Source organism: Lepidochelys kempii, chromosome 3 (genome assembly GCF_965140265.1).
Source record: "Lepidochelys kempii isolate rLepKem1 chromosome 3, rLepKem1.hap2, whole genome shotgun sequence".
NCBI lineage: Eukaryota > Metazoa > Chordata > Testudines > Cheloniidae > Lepidochelys > Lepidochelys kempii.
In genome coordinates, this window is record NC_133258.1 from 207,460,463 (window position 1) to 207,475,600 (window position 15,138).

Here is a 15,138-nt window from a genome sequence, read left to right on the forward strand (position 1 = left end):
CCTTCTACTCTCATATCCCCTGGGTTAAGGGAGCTGCCATCCTATCCCCCACCCAGCCACCTTCCCTGCTCCATCCAGTGTCCTGCCTCACTCATATCCTCCCCCACAACATCCTATCCCCCCCAACCCTCTTCATTTACCCGCCCCTATAGCTTCTACCCCTTACATTCTCCTGCTCTGCCCCACACTCCTCTGCACCTTTATCATTCCCCCACTTACACCCAATCTTCCTCTTTATGGCCCCACTCTCCCTCTAACCTCCACACAGCCTTCTGTCTCCTCCCAAGATCCCTTCCACCCCCGAAGTCTCCCTCCTGCATGCCATATTCTCCTGACTCTTCACCATTTCCTAACCAGAATTCAGGAGTTGGCCATCTTCCCAAAGGGAAGGCTGGCTTCAATCCCACTGAATCTATGGAAAATAGTGGCCATCTTTACTAGGGGCTGCATCACTTCCACCTGCAAACTGCACAGGGCTGTGGCAGCTATTTTGACTCAGAGCATGCCCTAACTTCAGTCCCACGGGCCGTAATGAGACCAGTGTCCGTTTTCAACAGGGGCAGCGATTCACAAGAAGTCAGCGGGAAAAAATCAGGGGCAGCTTTAAAAGAAGAGCAGCTACTGTGTGACTTGATCAAATCCCAAGAGCTGGCAACTCTGTCAGCTGATTGCGTCTCCTCACTGTGGCAGTCCTGGCAGTCCACGAGTGCCCCCTAGCAAACACACAGCTTCTTTCCTTCTCAGGGCTCCCACAGCAAAAATTCAAATAGCAATGAGTGCACCACAAGGCAGGGGCTCTACAGGAGCACAGCTCCCCAGCCAAAACCTCCTCCAGGCTCTAGGAGCCAGGAAGGGGTGCAGATCTGAACTGCAGCCACGCTCCTTTGGGCCACCTGCTCTCTTTTACCTTTCCATTTGAGCCCTAATGGCTGACGTTGTCTCATTCCTTTTTCTCTTTACACTACCTGAGTCAGCGCCGACATAGATAGAGTTCTCTGCAAGTGCTAGGCCAGGAGTGGATTGGGAGTAGACGCTGTACTTGAAAAAGACCGAAGGAGACTAAAGATTGCAAGGTAAACTGCCTAATAAAGTAAACCCTGCTTTTAGGAGTTGAAATATACTAGGTGCAACTGACTACTTGTTGCTGTTTTGATTTGGGGCAGATACAATTGCTATCTGGAAAGTTACATCCTCTCACTTGCTGGCTAAGGTAGAGTTTAGGGGCATACATATCACCTTCAACATGTATTTTTTCTCTGGGAATGCTACCTTAAGTATGAAATTTCCCTCTCAGAACCTTTTGTAGCTGCTTCCTCTCCTGTTACATACTGTCATTATGTGAGCTTTTTTACAGATATAAAACCACAGGTCATTCAGGGGCCCTGTTCTAATCCTCATGAATAGCTTTAAAGACAATTTAATGAAAGCTAAGGATGGACTATGTATCCAAATCACAGGGTTCTATTTATCCTTGTCTTCTGAACTCTGCCTATGCCTTTTTTGACGGTCCAACAAAAAGTGGATTTTGAGATGTGTAATCCTTTTGATAAAGCACTCTCCAGGTAATCTTCAGCATCAGGGAAGGCTATCAACTAATCAAAAGCACCTAGGAAAAGAATTCCTTTGGCAGAAGGCCAAACTGTGTTACTGAAAACGTTCGGAGGACCTACGATAAACACAGGAATTATTTGTGGTGTGTTGATAACACTGTATTATAGAACCCTGTTATCTCTACCCCTCAGAAACATATGAAATGTCACGGACATAGAAAGGATGAGTCAAGCCAAGTTCACGAAGGAATGGGGCTAGAAAGGATTGCAGGTGCTTCCTGGGGACTTGTGCCTACAGGCTCCCTACAGATCACACCCAAACCCAATGAAACACCCTGGGTCTCCATCCATGCCCCTCCCAGAACCAAGTCACTAAGGAAGCATTAAGGGTTTGGCTGCACCTGGCTCTCTAGCCTTTTCTTTTTCTCGGTCTGTGTGAGTTAAGAACAGGGAGCACAGCTTTTTTATCCACTCCGAATGTTCTGGCTTTGTGGAGTGCAGCCAGAGCTGTCCTGTTACCAGAATGTTGTTTCTGGGGCCTCTCGTGTCCTCATTTTATACTACTGGAATCATGGGGGATCTTTTTAAGAAAAAGCCAAAAAAACTGCACACTTCGAAGGCTGCCTTGTTGACCCACAATCTTCCCATGGCAGGTGAGGGAGACAAAGGCATGGTCTCAGGTCAATAAAGCTACCCAGGGGCATGGAAAGCCATGGTGGTCCAGGATGGCCTCAAAGGAAGCTACGAAACAGGAGCAGCTCTGCAAAAGTCTGGGAGGCAGCAGTGAAACTGAAGTGCCCTGATTATATCAGCAACACTGAACTGGTCGAGAAGCAGCTGCAAGGAGCATCGCTCCAAAGTAGCAACAGTCAGAAGGAGAGCCTGAGTATTGCTGGTCTAACGAGAAAGTCCCCTGCAGTGCCAGGGAATTGGGGGTCCTGCAGAGCGTCCCAGGAGAGGCAGTGAGACGGCAGCTCTGGAGCAGCCCCATGAGAGTTGATTTTGACAAGCAATGGAGAAACTTCTGGGATTAAAAGTTACTCCATGTCCCATTGTCTTTGGGGGCTTGTACAGGTGGAAGTGGGGCAGAATTGGGTCTTGCAATTACATCTTAAGAGAATTCTGTAGAGGCTCTCAGGCCGCAGTTACTCATGTACAGCTGTGTTGGCTCTGCAGGGCTAGCACGGGTTAGAAGGTTAAAATTGCTACTACTAAAAGCAGCAGGAACGACTTTGGAGGTCCGCAGGAACAGACAAGGAAAGTTAGAAGGTGCTGGTTTTTTAGGCCCACTCTTCAGAACCTGTTGACGGCTGTTCCAGGAGGGTCCAATGGGGCCCATGGAGCAGCCAAGGAGGCACATTTTCAGCCTGGCCTCCATGGATTTCACTGTCCTTTTGAAAAGGCCTTGCACCCACTGCATTCTGAGTGATGCAAGATTCCCCTAGACAGAAGAGGTGCCGACTGCATCCGGCACCAAGAGGAAGACACAGGGGACAAGCCCTCAGGTAAGAAGTACACTTTAAAAGAATGAGAAGTTTATTTTGAAGGGGCATGGTCAAGATAACAAATAAGTCACAAATTCTCTCTGAATAGCATTTACCTATTATCTTTACCTATGCCACATAAGATCCCTGGTGGAAACGCTACTTTTCTATCTGCCAAAACTTGCTTGCTCTGGGTATTTGACAGTACTTGGTATATGGCACATCTCAGCAGCCTCTTTGCTCTATAAACCAGGGCAGCCACCATCACTTGCTTCTCTGCTTCCCCACCCCCAAGTACGTTGGCACCTCTTCCATGCTGCCCCCTACGCATGGAACACCCTCCCTTAATTAATTCACACAGCCTCTTCCTCTAACCCTTCAGTTCCCTTCTTCACCCACCTCTGCTGCAATGCCCACTGAAAAGCTGTCAAACGTTACTGGCTAGGCAGTGCTCGGTTAGTGATCTACCCGTTTCTCTCATTCACTTTTATTATTTAATTTAAAGATAATATAAAGATCATTTAATTTAAATTAAATAATATGAGTGAATGAGAGAAACTGTACCCTTGGCTAGTAGATGAGTATAAGTAGGGGCATAGCGAGCAGATCGAGGGACGTGATCGTTCCCCTCTATTCGACATTGGTGAGGCCTCATCTGGAGTACTGTGTCCAGTTTTGGGCCCCACACTACAAGAAGGATGTGGATAAATTGGAAAGAGTCCAGCGAAGGGCAACAAAAATGATTAGGGGTCTGGAACACATGAGTTATGAGGAGAGGCTGAGGGAACTGGGATTGTTTAGTCTGCAGAAGAGAAGAATGAGGGGGGATTTGATAGCTGCTTTCAACTACCTGAGAGGTGGTTCCAGAGAGGATGGTTCTAGACTATTCTCAGTGGTAGAGGAGGACAGGACAAGGAGTAATGGTCTCAAGTTGCAGTGGGGGAGGTTTAGATTGGATATTAGGAAAAACTTTTTCACTAGGAGGGTGGTGAAACACTGGAATGCGTTGCCTAGGGAGGTGGTGGAATCTCCTTCCTTAGAAGTTTTTAAGGTCAGGCTTGACAAAGCCCTGGCTGGGATGATTTAATTGGGGATTGGTCCTGCTTTTGAGCAGGGGGTTGGACTAGATGACCTCCTGAGGTCCCTTCCAACCCTGATATTCTACGATTCTATGATTCTATGAGACTTTGACTTCCTATTACTTGTTACCGTCACCCTCACCTTCCCTTCACAGTGTTCTGCACCCATCTGTCACATCATGCCTGGTTTGGTTGTAAACTCTCTTGAGCAGAGAGGGTCTTTTATTTTATGGCTATACAGCGCCAGGCGCAATGGAGCCCTGAGGACAGTCAGCGCTTCTGGGTGCTACTGTCACACAAACAATTCAATAAATAATAATCGACAGGCAAATGTGATAGTAAAACCCCCAACACTGGCCAAGAGACACTCTGGGGCAGGCATCAAATATAAATCTGCTTTTAACTCACTGTTTGTTTGAAACAGGCTCACTACCAAGATGAAGGTGTTGCTTTAAATCTCCATTCACTAGAGGTTATTCCCCTCCCACAGGAGTCCTTCCATCAGCTGTCTCTCCCCTTGCAGCAATCCCAGCCAGTGATTTCATCTCTTCACCTGCAAAGGCCTGTTGTGGGGGACAGCTGCTTTTGTTATGGGCCCTACACAGAGCCCCAATAGCTCTGTAGGCTCTTGGAGGTGCTGACTATACAGAAGGGGAGAGTCTCATGCTGAGCCACGCAGGGATCTGAAAGGCAACAAAAGATCCCCCTCCCTCATCCAGCCAACCTCCACCCCAACTCTCATCCTCACTCTCCTGCTGACTGGGAACAACGGCAAAGCCCAGGTGTCTCTGAGACAAGGAACAGAAGAACTCACCTGAAGCTGCATGACCACGTAATTAAATTTCTCATTCCTTCCACAGCCGATAAATCTGCAAACATGGTCTTTCCCTGCAGGGAAATACAAACACACAGAATATAATATAAGAAACCAGACCCAGCTTCTGCAGAGAAAGAGCTTCACAGCCAACATCTAGTCAGCCTGAAAAGACTGGACCGTTTATCTTACAAGAGGAATAAATGTAAACCCAATAGAGGTTTACATAGTAAGAAGAAGGAATGATATTAGGGAAGGTTGATAGGGCCAATCAATGAAACTGAAGAGTCTCAAATTTCCCATCCCATGTACTTGGCCTCTGCAACTCACAGCCACTGGATACCACTGAAGCCAAGAGCTCAGCAGGAGTCATATAGGAACAGGACATTGGTCTAACAATGACGATAGCTAGAATTAGAATAGTAAATACTCCAAATTAAATCTTCAAGGCCAAAGCTGCTAGCCACACACCCAACCCCATGGCCCTTTGTCCCGTAACCATAAGGAGGCGCTTACTCAGATACACCCAGGGACATCTGTCATCTTGGGCTCAGTCCAACTACTGGACTTTTCAAACTTTTAAAGGGCCAGGCCACCTGATGGGGTGGGCTGACCATTAGGCTCTATTACCCTTAAGGGGAGACTACCCCATCACACCCTCCCAGCTGACTCCTGACTTCTGCGGGATCCACCATACACCCTTCTAGTTTGACAGCGAACCATTGATAATCACTTGTTGAGTATGGTCTTTCAAGTTCAACCAGTTGTGCATCCACCTAATAGTAATTTCGTCTAGACCAGATTTCCCTAGTTTGCTTATGAGAATGTCAAGTGGGGCTGTGTCAAAAGCCTTATTAAAATCAAGATAGTGCTTCCCCCCATCCACTAACCCTGTCAAAGAAGGAAATCCGATTGGTTTGGCATGATTTGTTTTTTATAAATCCATGCTGGCTATTCCTTATAGCCCTATTATCCTCCAGGTGCTTACAAACTGCTTAATAACGTGTTCCAGTATCATTCCAGGTACTGAAGTTAGGCTGATTGGTTTATAATTTCCTGTGAGAAGGGAGGGTCCCAGAGCTCAGGCCAAGCCCGAAGGTCTACACTGCAGCTAAACAGCCCCTTAGCCAGAGCCCCTCAAGCCCGAGACAGCTGGTATAGGGCAGCTGCGGGTTTTTAATTAGAGTGTAGACATACCCTTAGGTTTTTTTCCCATGGGTTCTTATAAGAACATAAGACTGGCCATACTGGGTCAGAACAAAGGTCCATCTAGCCCAGTATCCTGTATTCCAACAGAGGCCAATGGCAGGTGCTCCAGAGGGAATGAACAGAACAGGGAATCATTGAGTGATCCATCCCTGTTGTCCAATCCCAGCGTCTGGCAAACAAAGGTTAGGGACACCATCCCTGCCCATCCTGGCTAATAGTCATTGATGGACCTATCCCCCATGAATTTATCTAGTTCTTTTTTGAACCCTGTTATAGTCTTGGCCTTCACAACATCCTCTGGCAAAGAGTTCCACAGACTGACTGTACGTTGTGTGCAGAAATACTTCCTTTTGTTTGTTTTAAACCTGCTGCCTATTAATGTCATTTGGTGACCCCTTGTTCTTGTGTTATGAGAAGGAGTAAATAACACTTCCTCATTTACTTTCTCCACACCAGTCATGATTTTATAGACCTCTATCCTACCCCCCCCCCCTTAGCTGTCTCTTTTCCAAGCTGAAAAGTCCCAGTCTTATTAATCTCTCCTCCTACGGCAGCCGTTCCATACCCCTAATAATTTTTGTTGCCCTTTCCTGAACCTTTTCCAATTTCAATAGATCTTTTTTGAGATGGGGTAACCACATTTGCACGCAATGTTCCAGGTGTAGGCGTACCATGGATTTATATAGAGGCAATATGATATTTTCTATCTTATTATCTTCTCACTTTTCAACTCCAGCAGGCGCCAGATAGACAGACTGGTTTCTGTAAAGGAGAAGCCCCTAGGAAAGGCGTGGCGCCAGGCAGTGTGCTGTGTGCTTGGTGGGAGCAAGGGCTACAGGAGGCATGGCTTGGGATGTGGGGCAACTAGGCCGCCCCTCAGACTATCGGAATTCCAGAGCAGCACGAATACAACCCTGGTGGGGACCAACGTTCCCTCTAATTTTTTAGATCCATATGTGGAATGAATTTCTGTTATGTGCATCAATATGGAGCTGATGTGTGGTGGGGGTGGGGCCAAGGGGTTTGGGGTGCATGAGGAGGTTCAGGGCTGGGGCAGAGGATTGGGGTGGGGGGGTGAGGGCTCTGGCTGGGGGTGCAGGCTCTGGGGTGGGGCCAGGGATGAGGGGTTTGGGGTGGGGGAGGGGGCTCAGGGCCGGGGGGGGGTGAGGGCTCTGGCTGGGGGTGCAGGCTCTGGGTGGGGCCAGGGATGAGGGGTTTGGGGTGGGGGAGGGGGCTCAGGGCCAGAGGGTGGGGGGGGTGAGGGCTCTGGCTGGGGGTGCAGGCTCTGGGGTGGGGCCAGGGATGAGGGGTTTGGGGTGGGGGAGGGGGCTCAGGGCCAGAGGGTGGGGGGGGGTGAGGGCTCTGGCTGGGGGTGCAGGTTCTGGGGTGGGGCCAGGGATGAGGGGTTTGGGGTGGGGGAGGGAGCTCAGGGCCAGAGGGTGGGGGGGGTGAGGGCTCTGGCTGGGGGTGCAGGTTCTGGGGTGGGGCCAGGGATGAGGGGTTTGTGGTGCAGAGGAGGTTCAGCGGTGGTGCAGAGGATTGGGGTGTGGGGGGGTGCGGGCTCCGGCTGGGGGTGTGGGCTCTGGGGTGGGGCAAGGTATGAGGGGTTTGGAGTTCAGGGATGGGGCAGAGGGTTGGGGTGTGGGGCGATGAGGGCTCTGGCTGGGGGTGCAGGCTCTCGGGTGGGGCTGGGGCTGAGGGGTTTGGGGTGCAGGCTGCCCCGGGGCTGCGGCAGGGAAAAAGGACTCCCCTCAGCTCTCTCTTGCTGCAGCAGCCCGGGGAGAAGCGCCTCATCCTGGCCGCGGCGGCTCCGAGGCTGGGGGAAGGGCACCTCTCCCCATCTGCACGGCCCTTAATAGCCTGCTGCACGGCCGCACAGCTTAGAGGGAACTTAGTTGGGGACCGCAGGATCTTCTCTCTCCATGGCCAGGAAGATGATGTCCACCCAGGGAGACTGTCATGCTCTCCTCTGAGGCTGGGGAGAAAGACCCCACCCTGGAGATCAGAGCAGGAGAGGAGCCAAACACATTTTAGAGCAGAAGCGAAGAAGGCCCCAGAAAGTTAGCAGGTGCCTTTGTTTTGTCAGAGAGCGTCTGCCACGGGGCTGCCCCTGAGCCATTTTCCTGGTAGAGGAGGTACCTGCTAACTCCCCCGCAGACCATGGCAGACAGCGGTAAACGGAGCGAGTCAGTGCGGCTCATTCTGAATCCCCTTCCTTCCATCCCTCGCCCACCCGCTTCGACACTAGGGACATACAGCACACGCTTGACGAGGACACAGATTTATTCGGCCACACGAAAAGCCTCTGCAAGGAGATGAGACCGGAATTACATGGAGCCAAGGCTGCAGCAGTCTGCACTAATGAAAGCAACACAGGTATGCCAGGGCACGGCATTGCAAATAGCTATGGGACAGCTATCTGGGAACAAATGGGCAAACCGTGGAAGGGCCCTCCTGTGTCAGGACATCCCCACCTCTGCCTCCCCCTGCAGTGAGCAGGAAACAGGCAATGCACCACCACGCGGTGCCTGCTGTGATTCGATCATGATGCAATCAGACCACAGCATGGCTATGACAGACAGTCGGCACCTCACACAACTGTTCAATATTCAGCAGATCCCTGCACTGCAGAGTAAAACTGATCAGAGGCCTACGTAATGAGATTGTTAAACTGAGCCAAAGGAATGGACGGGGAAATGCCACAGTGAACTCCAGGAGCTTGTAAATATGGGAGCAGGCGTCCTGCAGAGTGAGGTCGAGGAGGAGCGCACATGGCTCCCAGCTTCACACAGCTGCAGTCTGCAGCAGAACAGCAGCTCTGCGGTAGAACTAGCAGACAGGGAACGCAGCACATGGCATGCACAGACATGTAGGCTCCTGCCCCCGGCTCTCGCTGCACAGCCATCCCACCTCTTCCTACAGAGCAAGCCCGGAGCCCTGAGCAACACACCCCTCAGAATCCCTGAGCCGCAGTCCCAGGGAGGGTCAGATGCTTTCCTTATCACTGCACAAAGGATGACAGAGCAACATTTTACAAAGGGATCTTCTTAAAGTGACTGTCTCCACTGCAGCAGGGCCCCACCCAGCAACGGCTCAGCATACAGCATAGTGCTTGATCCAACAGTTTGCAGCAGCTCCTCCCCGCAGGAGCATAGAGAAGGGCAAAGGGGATAAATCCATTGGGTTTACACATGGCACATAGCTAAAGTGAAGTGAAGATTGCTGCCACCAGGGTCAGATTAAGCCACAGGTACTCAAGACACATGGACGAGAGTCCCAGTTCCTCGAGCCATGTGCAAACCCTAAACAGAGCATTAACGTTACAACAACAAATCCCAGACACTTAAAAAAGTCAGGAAACAGAGTTAAGGGTAATGCTTCTCACACAACACCCCTCAAACAACCTTAACTCTGCCCCTGCAGGAACGCTCCAAGGGACTCAGTATTGTAACCTTCCATAACAAATGCTGCTATTTTATAAGTGTCCCATCTGCTCTGGAAAGTGACACCCAAGTCTCATGACACCGAGCAGCCATGTCTCCCTCTGCCAGCATTCCAAAGCAGGTGCAAAGGCTCAGGAAATGAGAAAAGACAACTTCTCTCGTAATCACAGGGGCCTTCCTGCCAAATGAGAAAAAGAAAACTCTGCTCCCTCCTTTCCTTCATTATACGTGCCCACTGCAAACTCTGGAGGGCAGCATCACTGTGACCATTCCCTGATCCAGGGGCAGGGAACTCACCCTGACCCACTCCCCAGAGCCAGGCTCTGTGCACATGGGGGGAAAGGAACTAGCAAGGGGAGCACAAGAGGTGACTCTGGACTTCTCCATGCCCTTCCCTACGCATGGCTAATTGCCATCTGTGTCTGACACCGACTAATATTCGCCAGGCAGAAGCCTGGTCCTGTAAAGCAATATGCATGCCTGTGCCATACTGAGGTACGATCCAGACTGATGAGTAGCTGTGTCAACCCTGCCCTGTGACCTGGGGTACCCTTTACAATGCCTCGCTGCTCACAAATAGCCTCCAACCTGTAAGTCACTCCCAGCTAGGTCTCTGTGTGCTGCAGCCAGCCAGCCACACCTTGGCTCTTACTAGCCTTAAAAATGACCCCAAACACTCCCAGTCCCAGATTTCCCCTCAGGAGCATATGTCCTGTTCTGCCCAGCCCTCTCCAGGACAGTATGGACTAAATCTGTTTTTCCTTTAAAGGAATAATATGGTAACAACTTGCTACCCCAAACAGAGTTACCCAGACACTTTAACTTGAACACACTGGATTAGATAAAACAAGGAAACAAATTTATTAGCTACAAAGAGAGAGATATGAAATGAGCACAAGTAATGAGGCATAAAGGCCAAAAATAAAGATAAAACGTTTACTGATCCCTAACTTGACAAATTACATTAGATTCTTTAGGCCAGACCCCTCCCTGAGTCCAATGGCTGCTTCCTTTGTCTCTTCAAGTGCTGTGAATGCGATGGGCAGGGAGAGAGAGAGGGGTGTCTTGGGTTGTTTGTCTCTCCTTTTTATAGTTTCAGTCCTTCTCCTGAAAAACATTTCCTGAGAACCAGGAAAAGAGTCTATGTGGAAGGATGTTCCCTGCTGGGTTCTTGTCACCTGTTGGAACTTCCTTTGTCTTTACTTCCTGCTTGAGACTCTGTTTACTGCTTAAATGCCAATTAAGCAGAACACACCTTCCTTTGTTTAGGACAGACCTGTATGCCAACCTCTCTTTGGGCAGGGCTGGAACATGAATTTATAACACCATGCAGGGGAATCTTATAACTTCACATACAACGTTGCTGCAGACACACTCACGCAGGGGTTCTCAAACTGGGGGGTCTGACCCCTCCGGGGGTCGCAAAGTGGTTACTTTGGGGTTGCAAGCTTTCAGCTCCATGTCATGCCCAGAAGTCTACACAGCAATGAAAGAGCCCTACAGCCCGAGCCCTACGAGCTCGGGTCAGTTGCCACGGGCCAGCTGTGATGTCTAGTTGCTGTATAGGCATAACCACAGTGGCCACTATCTTGCTCACTGAACATGCACCCCTGGGAGCTTTCTGACACGTAGATGAGCTGATTTTAGACACTGAGGGTTAATGTGCCCCAACAGGCTGTGAGAACAGCAGGGAAAGGGGTGAACCTGAAAGGTGGAGGAGGCGGGTGACCCTGATTACACTGTGAGGAATGAGGCCTAATATGTGTGACCAAGGTAGAGAGAGAAGACTGGGGTGCTGTCTCCCAAAGCTCCTGAACAGTGGTTTGTTTTCAGTTTGCAAATCATGCCTTTGTAGCAGAAAACATAATCTCTGAGCACACAGAGGATGGGCTAGGCTGGGCTGGGCTGAGTGTGTGTGGGGAGAGCGCGAGTGAGGGAATTACTCTTTAGGCTGGTAGGGCTAGGCCAGGCACCTGTGAGGTGGGAGCCCCAGGGCCCAGTCTCCCTGCTCCAGTGTCTCGCTAATTATTTATCCAAAGTGAAACACTTTATGAGGAGCCCCCCATCGGACTATCCCGTAGCCCCGTGGTTAGAGCTGATAGCCCTGAGCCCCCATTAAATTAAATTAACACCCCCCTTTTTAATGTATAAGGGGGGTCACCCTCAGAGGCATGAGCTGGAACCCAGGACCTTGAGAGGTGGGAGGGTCCCAGAGCCCAGGAGTCTACACAGCAATGAAAATAGTCCAGCAGCCCAAACCAGCTGGCATGGGCCAGCTGTGTGGTTTTTTTGCTGCGTAGACATATCCTATCTGTAGGCCTTTCATGAACAACGAAAGAAAACAGAAGTAAGAAAACAGAGATTAACAGTGCACAAAGCATGAATTCACAAGTGGTCTTGTAACTAATACGTATCTAGTAGATAAATGATAAACAAGGTCATGTGTGATAAACTCCCAGATGCACCTTTGCTTACCAGTACATACTGTAGCATAGGGATAGTTCATGATCTATACAGGGATTGGGTCACAAAATCAATAAGCCACTCATCAAGCGTGCGATACAATGTAGAATGTGATGCGCATGTGTTAGTCTGTTTAGAATAGACCTATCCTCTGATTTACAGTGATGTACTTTGGAGTTGTGATGCACCCTAATTCACCATGCCCCACCTGATCACATCCCATGTAGCTTCATGAAATTCAATACAGAAACCTCAGTGACGAGTCTCAATTCCAACCGAGTTTTTGGATTCCAGAGAACTGCAGAAAATGTTCTCCCAGAACTGGACAAGGCACTCTGGATAAGCTGAGTGGAAAAGGTGTGAGGGAATCCCAACATTTTGGTGCCAGAACCCAGGACCCTCTTGTCTAAAGCAGGTAAAATACCTTCAGTGATGAGTATCACTGGGATCTCCGCGTCTGGTAATACACCCCTTAATGTTAGGCAGAAACCCTCACAATAAGGGAAGTGGAACTGAAAGCGTTAAAAGTATGAGGAAGCCAGTACCCCACTGGAGGGTTGGATTAAATCCAACGGCAGACCCTTTGGACTCCCCAGAAAAGTGACAGGAAACTGGGACTGGGTGGAAAAAAGGAACTCCAGTAAGTGGAGCAACATTTTAAAAAAATAAGAAGGAAAAAAACATGTTCTCTCCTAAGAAAAATTCCGTAACGTAAGAGAAATGGGGGCGTAATTTGGATATCTATGGAAAAGAATTATTGGCAGGACACAGAAAAGGTCTCTTGAATGTCACTGGAGCTTTAAAGAATAAGACCCATGGACGACCCTGGAGGAACAGTAATTGTAGCTAAAGAATATGTGCAAAAACCCCACAAAGATAAGCTCAAAGCCAGCAAGAAAAATCATAGAATCATAGAATCATAGAATATCAGGGTTGGAAGGGACCCCAGAAGGTCATCTAGTCCAACCCCCTGCTCGAAGCAGGACCAATTCCCAGTTAAATCATCCCAGCCAGGGCTTTGTCAAGCCTGACCTTAAAAACCTCTAGGGAAGGAGATTCTACCACCTCCCTAGGCAACGCATTCCAGTGTTTCACCACCCTCTTAGTGAAAAAGTTTTTCCTAATATCCAATCTAAACCTCCCCCACTGCAACTTGAGACCATTACTCCTCGTTCTGTCATCTGCTACCATTGAGAACAGTCTAGAGCCATCCTCTTTGGAACCCCCTTTCAGGTAGTTGAAAGCAGCTATCAAATCCCCCCTCATTCTTCTCTTCTGCAGGCTAAACAATCCCAGCTCCCTCAGCCTCTCCTCATAAGTCATGTGTTCCAGTCCCCTAATCATTTTTGTTGCCCTTCGCTGGACTCTCTCCAATTTATCCACATCCTTCTTGAAGTGTGGGGCCCAAAACTGGACACAGTACTCCAGATGAGGCCTCACCAATGTCGAATAGAGGGGAACGATCACGTCCCTCGATCTGCTCGCTACGCCCCTACTTATACATCCCAAAATGCCATTGGCCTTCTTGGCAACAAGGGCACACTGCTGACTCATATCCAGCTTCTCGTCCACTGTCACCCCTAGGTCCTTTTCCGCAGAACTGCTGCCTAGCCATTCGGTCCCTAGTCTGTAGCTGTGCATTGGGTTCTTCCGTCCTAAGTGCAGGACCCTGCACTTATCCTTATTGAACCTCATCAGATTTCTTTTGGCCCAATCCTCCAATTTGTCTAGGTCCTTCTGTATCCTATCCCTCCCCTCCAGCGTATCTACCACTGAGAAACATGTCACTTTGGGAGATAGGTAAGTGATTTAAGGAAAAGGTATGGGCAGTTATAAAGGAAGGGTTGCACCATTTAACACTGCATAGCTCGGAGGGAACTAAACCGGTGGGGTTGTAGAGGTGTTACAAAGAGGAAGTAGAAGTGTTAAAAGCTTGGTTTAATAATAAAACCCCATTATATCCATACAACTCTGGATAGTCACGACTGGTGGAACCCTCAGTCAAATGATACAAGGGGGTCAGGTGGTGATTACTGCTAGGTTTTTGTCTCCAGGAGCCTTTAACAGCCACTCTGAAGGAAAATGAACCCTTTTCTCAAAGTAATGGTCTGTAAATAATAAAGTATAAATGACTGCTGCAGGCAGACAGACAAGCTCATCTGACTATGGACGATTTAGTCAAAATCACCAAAAATGAAATAGGGATTTCTATACGGCTTCACTGCTTCTGAGTGTACTAGAATGGATGTAACCTGGGTACGGTTGTGTAGAAAAATAATTCAGAGCAACACAAGGGGAGTTGATCAGCTCAAAGAACAGATTGTAAGGGAAAAAAGGGGGGAAAACACGTAGTAATACTGCCAGTCAGAAAAAGAAAAATGGAAAGTGTTACAAATAGCTCACTAAAGTCTCGGATAGCTGAGCCAGGGAAGAAAAATAAGGGAATAAAACCCCACAAAATAAAACATGGCTAGGGTACAGCAATTATCAGAGCCCAGGCCAAAAGAGTTCGCCTGTGCAAAGTCTTAAATATAAAAATAAAACTGCCGGTTAGAAATGTGAGCAACTTAAATGTGGCATCTGCCATTTACAAAGGGAAGACATCAGGAGTGTAAAACCATTTTAGGAAAGAAGGAGGTTCAGAGGCTCAGTTGGCTAGGCTAAGCCAAGCAAATGTAAAATATTTATTTGGTCTCAAACTGTTTGCAGCACAGCAAGGGACTGCAGATTTTTTTTTAAACTGTTAAAAAGGAAATGTAAAACGTAAGCATGAAATACATTGGCTTTTAAAAGATTCCACTACAAATCTAGCCAAATCTTTCATTCAGAGTTGCAATGCTGACCCAAACTCTGTTGGGGCAGCAGCCAACATCTCCTGGCAGCCTTAACTTTGTTTGTTAACACGTTGGGCACCTCAATGCTTTTACAATGGTTAAACATTTAAAAAAAAATTAGGTTATAAATGTTAACTGGAAATTAGTAAATGAAAATAGGGACTCAAAGGGTGGCCAGAACAAGGATAGACGCTAGATCCCTTTTTCAGTAACAAAACAACAGCTGAAACAGTTGCAGAAAAAATATTAATAATGTATTATA

General features: G+C 48.6%; 1 protein-coding gene across 2 annotated transcripts in view; it reads right to left on the minus strand.

The window, feature by feature from the left end:
- TTBK1 (tau tubulin kinase 1) overlaps nt 1-15,138 on the minus strand; it is a 156,725-nt gene that overhangs the window by 79,511 nt on the left and 62,076 nt on the right. For both annotated transcript variants that reach the window (XM_073339826.1, XM_073339827.1), the window contains one exon: nt 4,928-5,001. In XM_073339826.1, the coding sequence (XP_073195927.1) occupies nt 4,928-5,001 (74 nt within the window). The remainder of the gene's footprint in view (nt 1-4,927; nt 5,002-15,138) is intronic.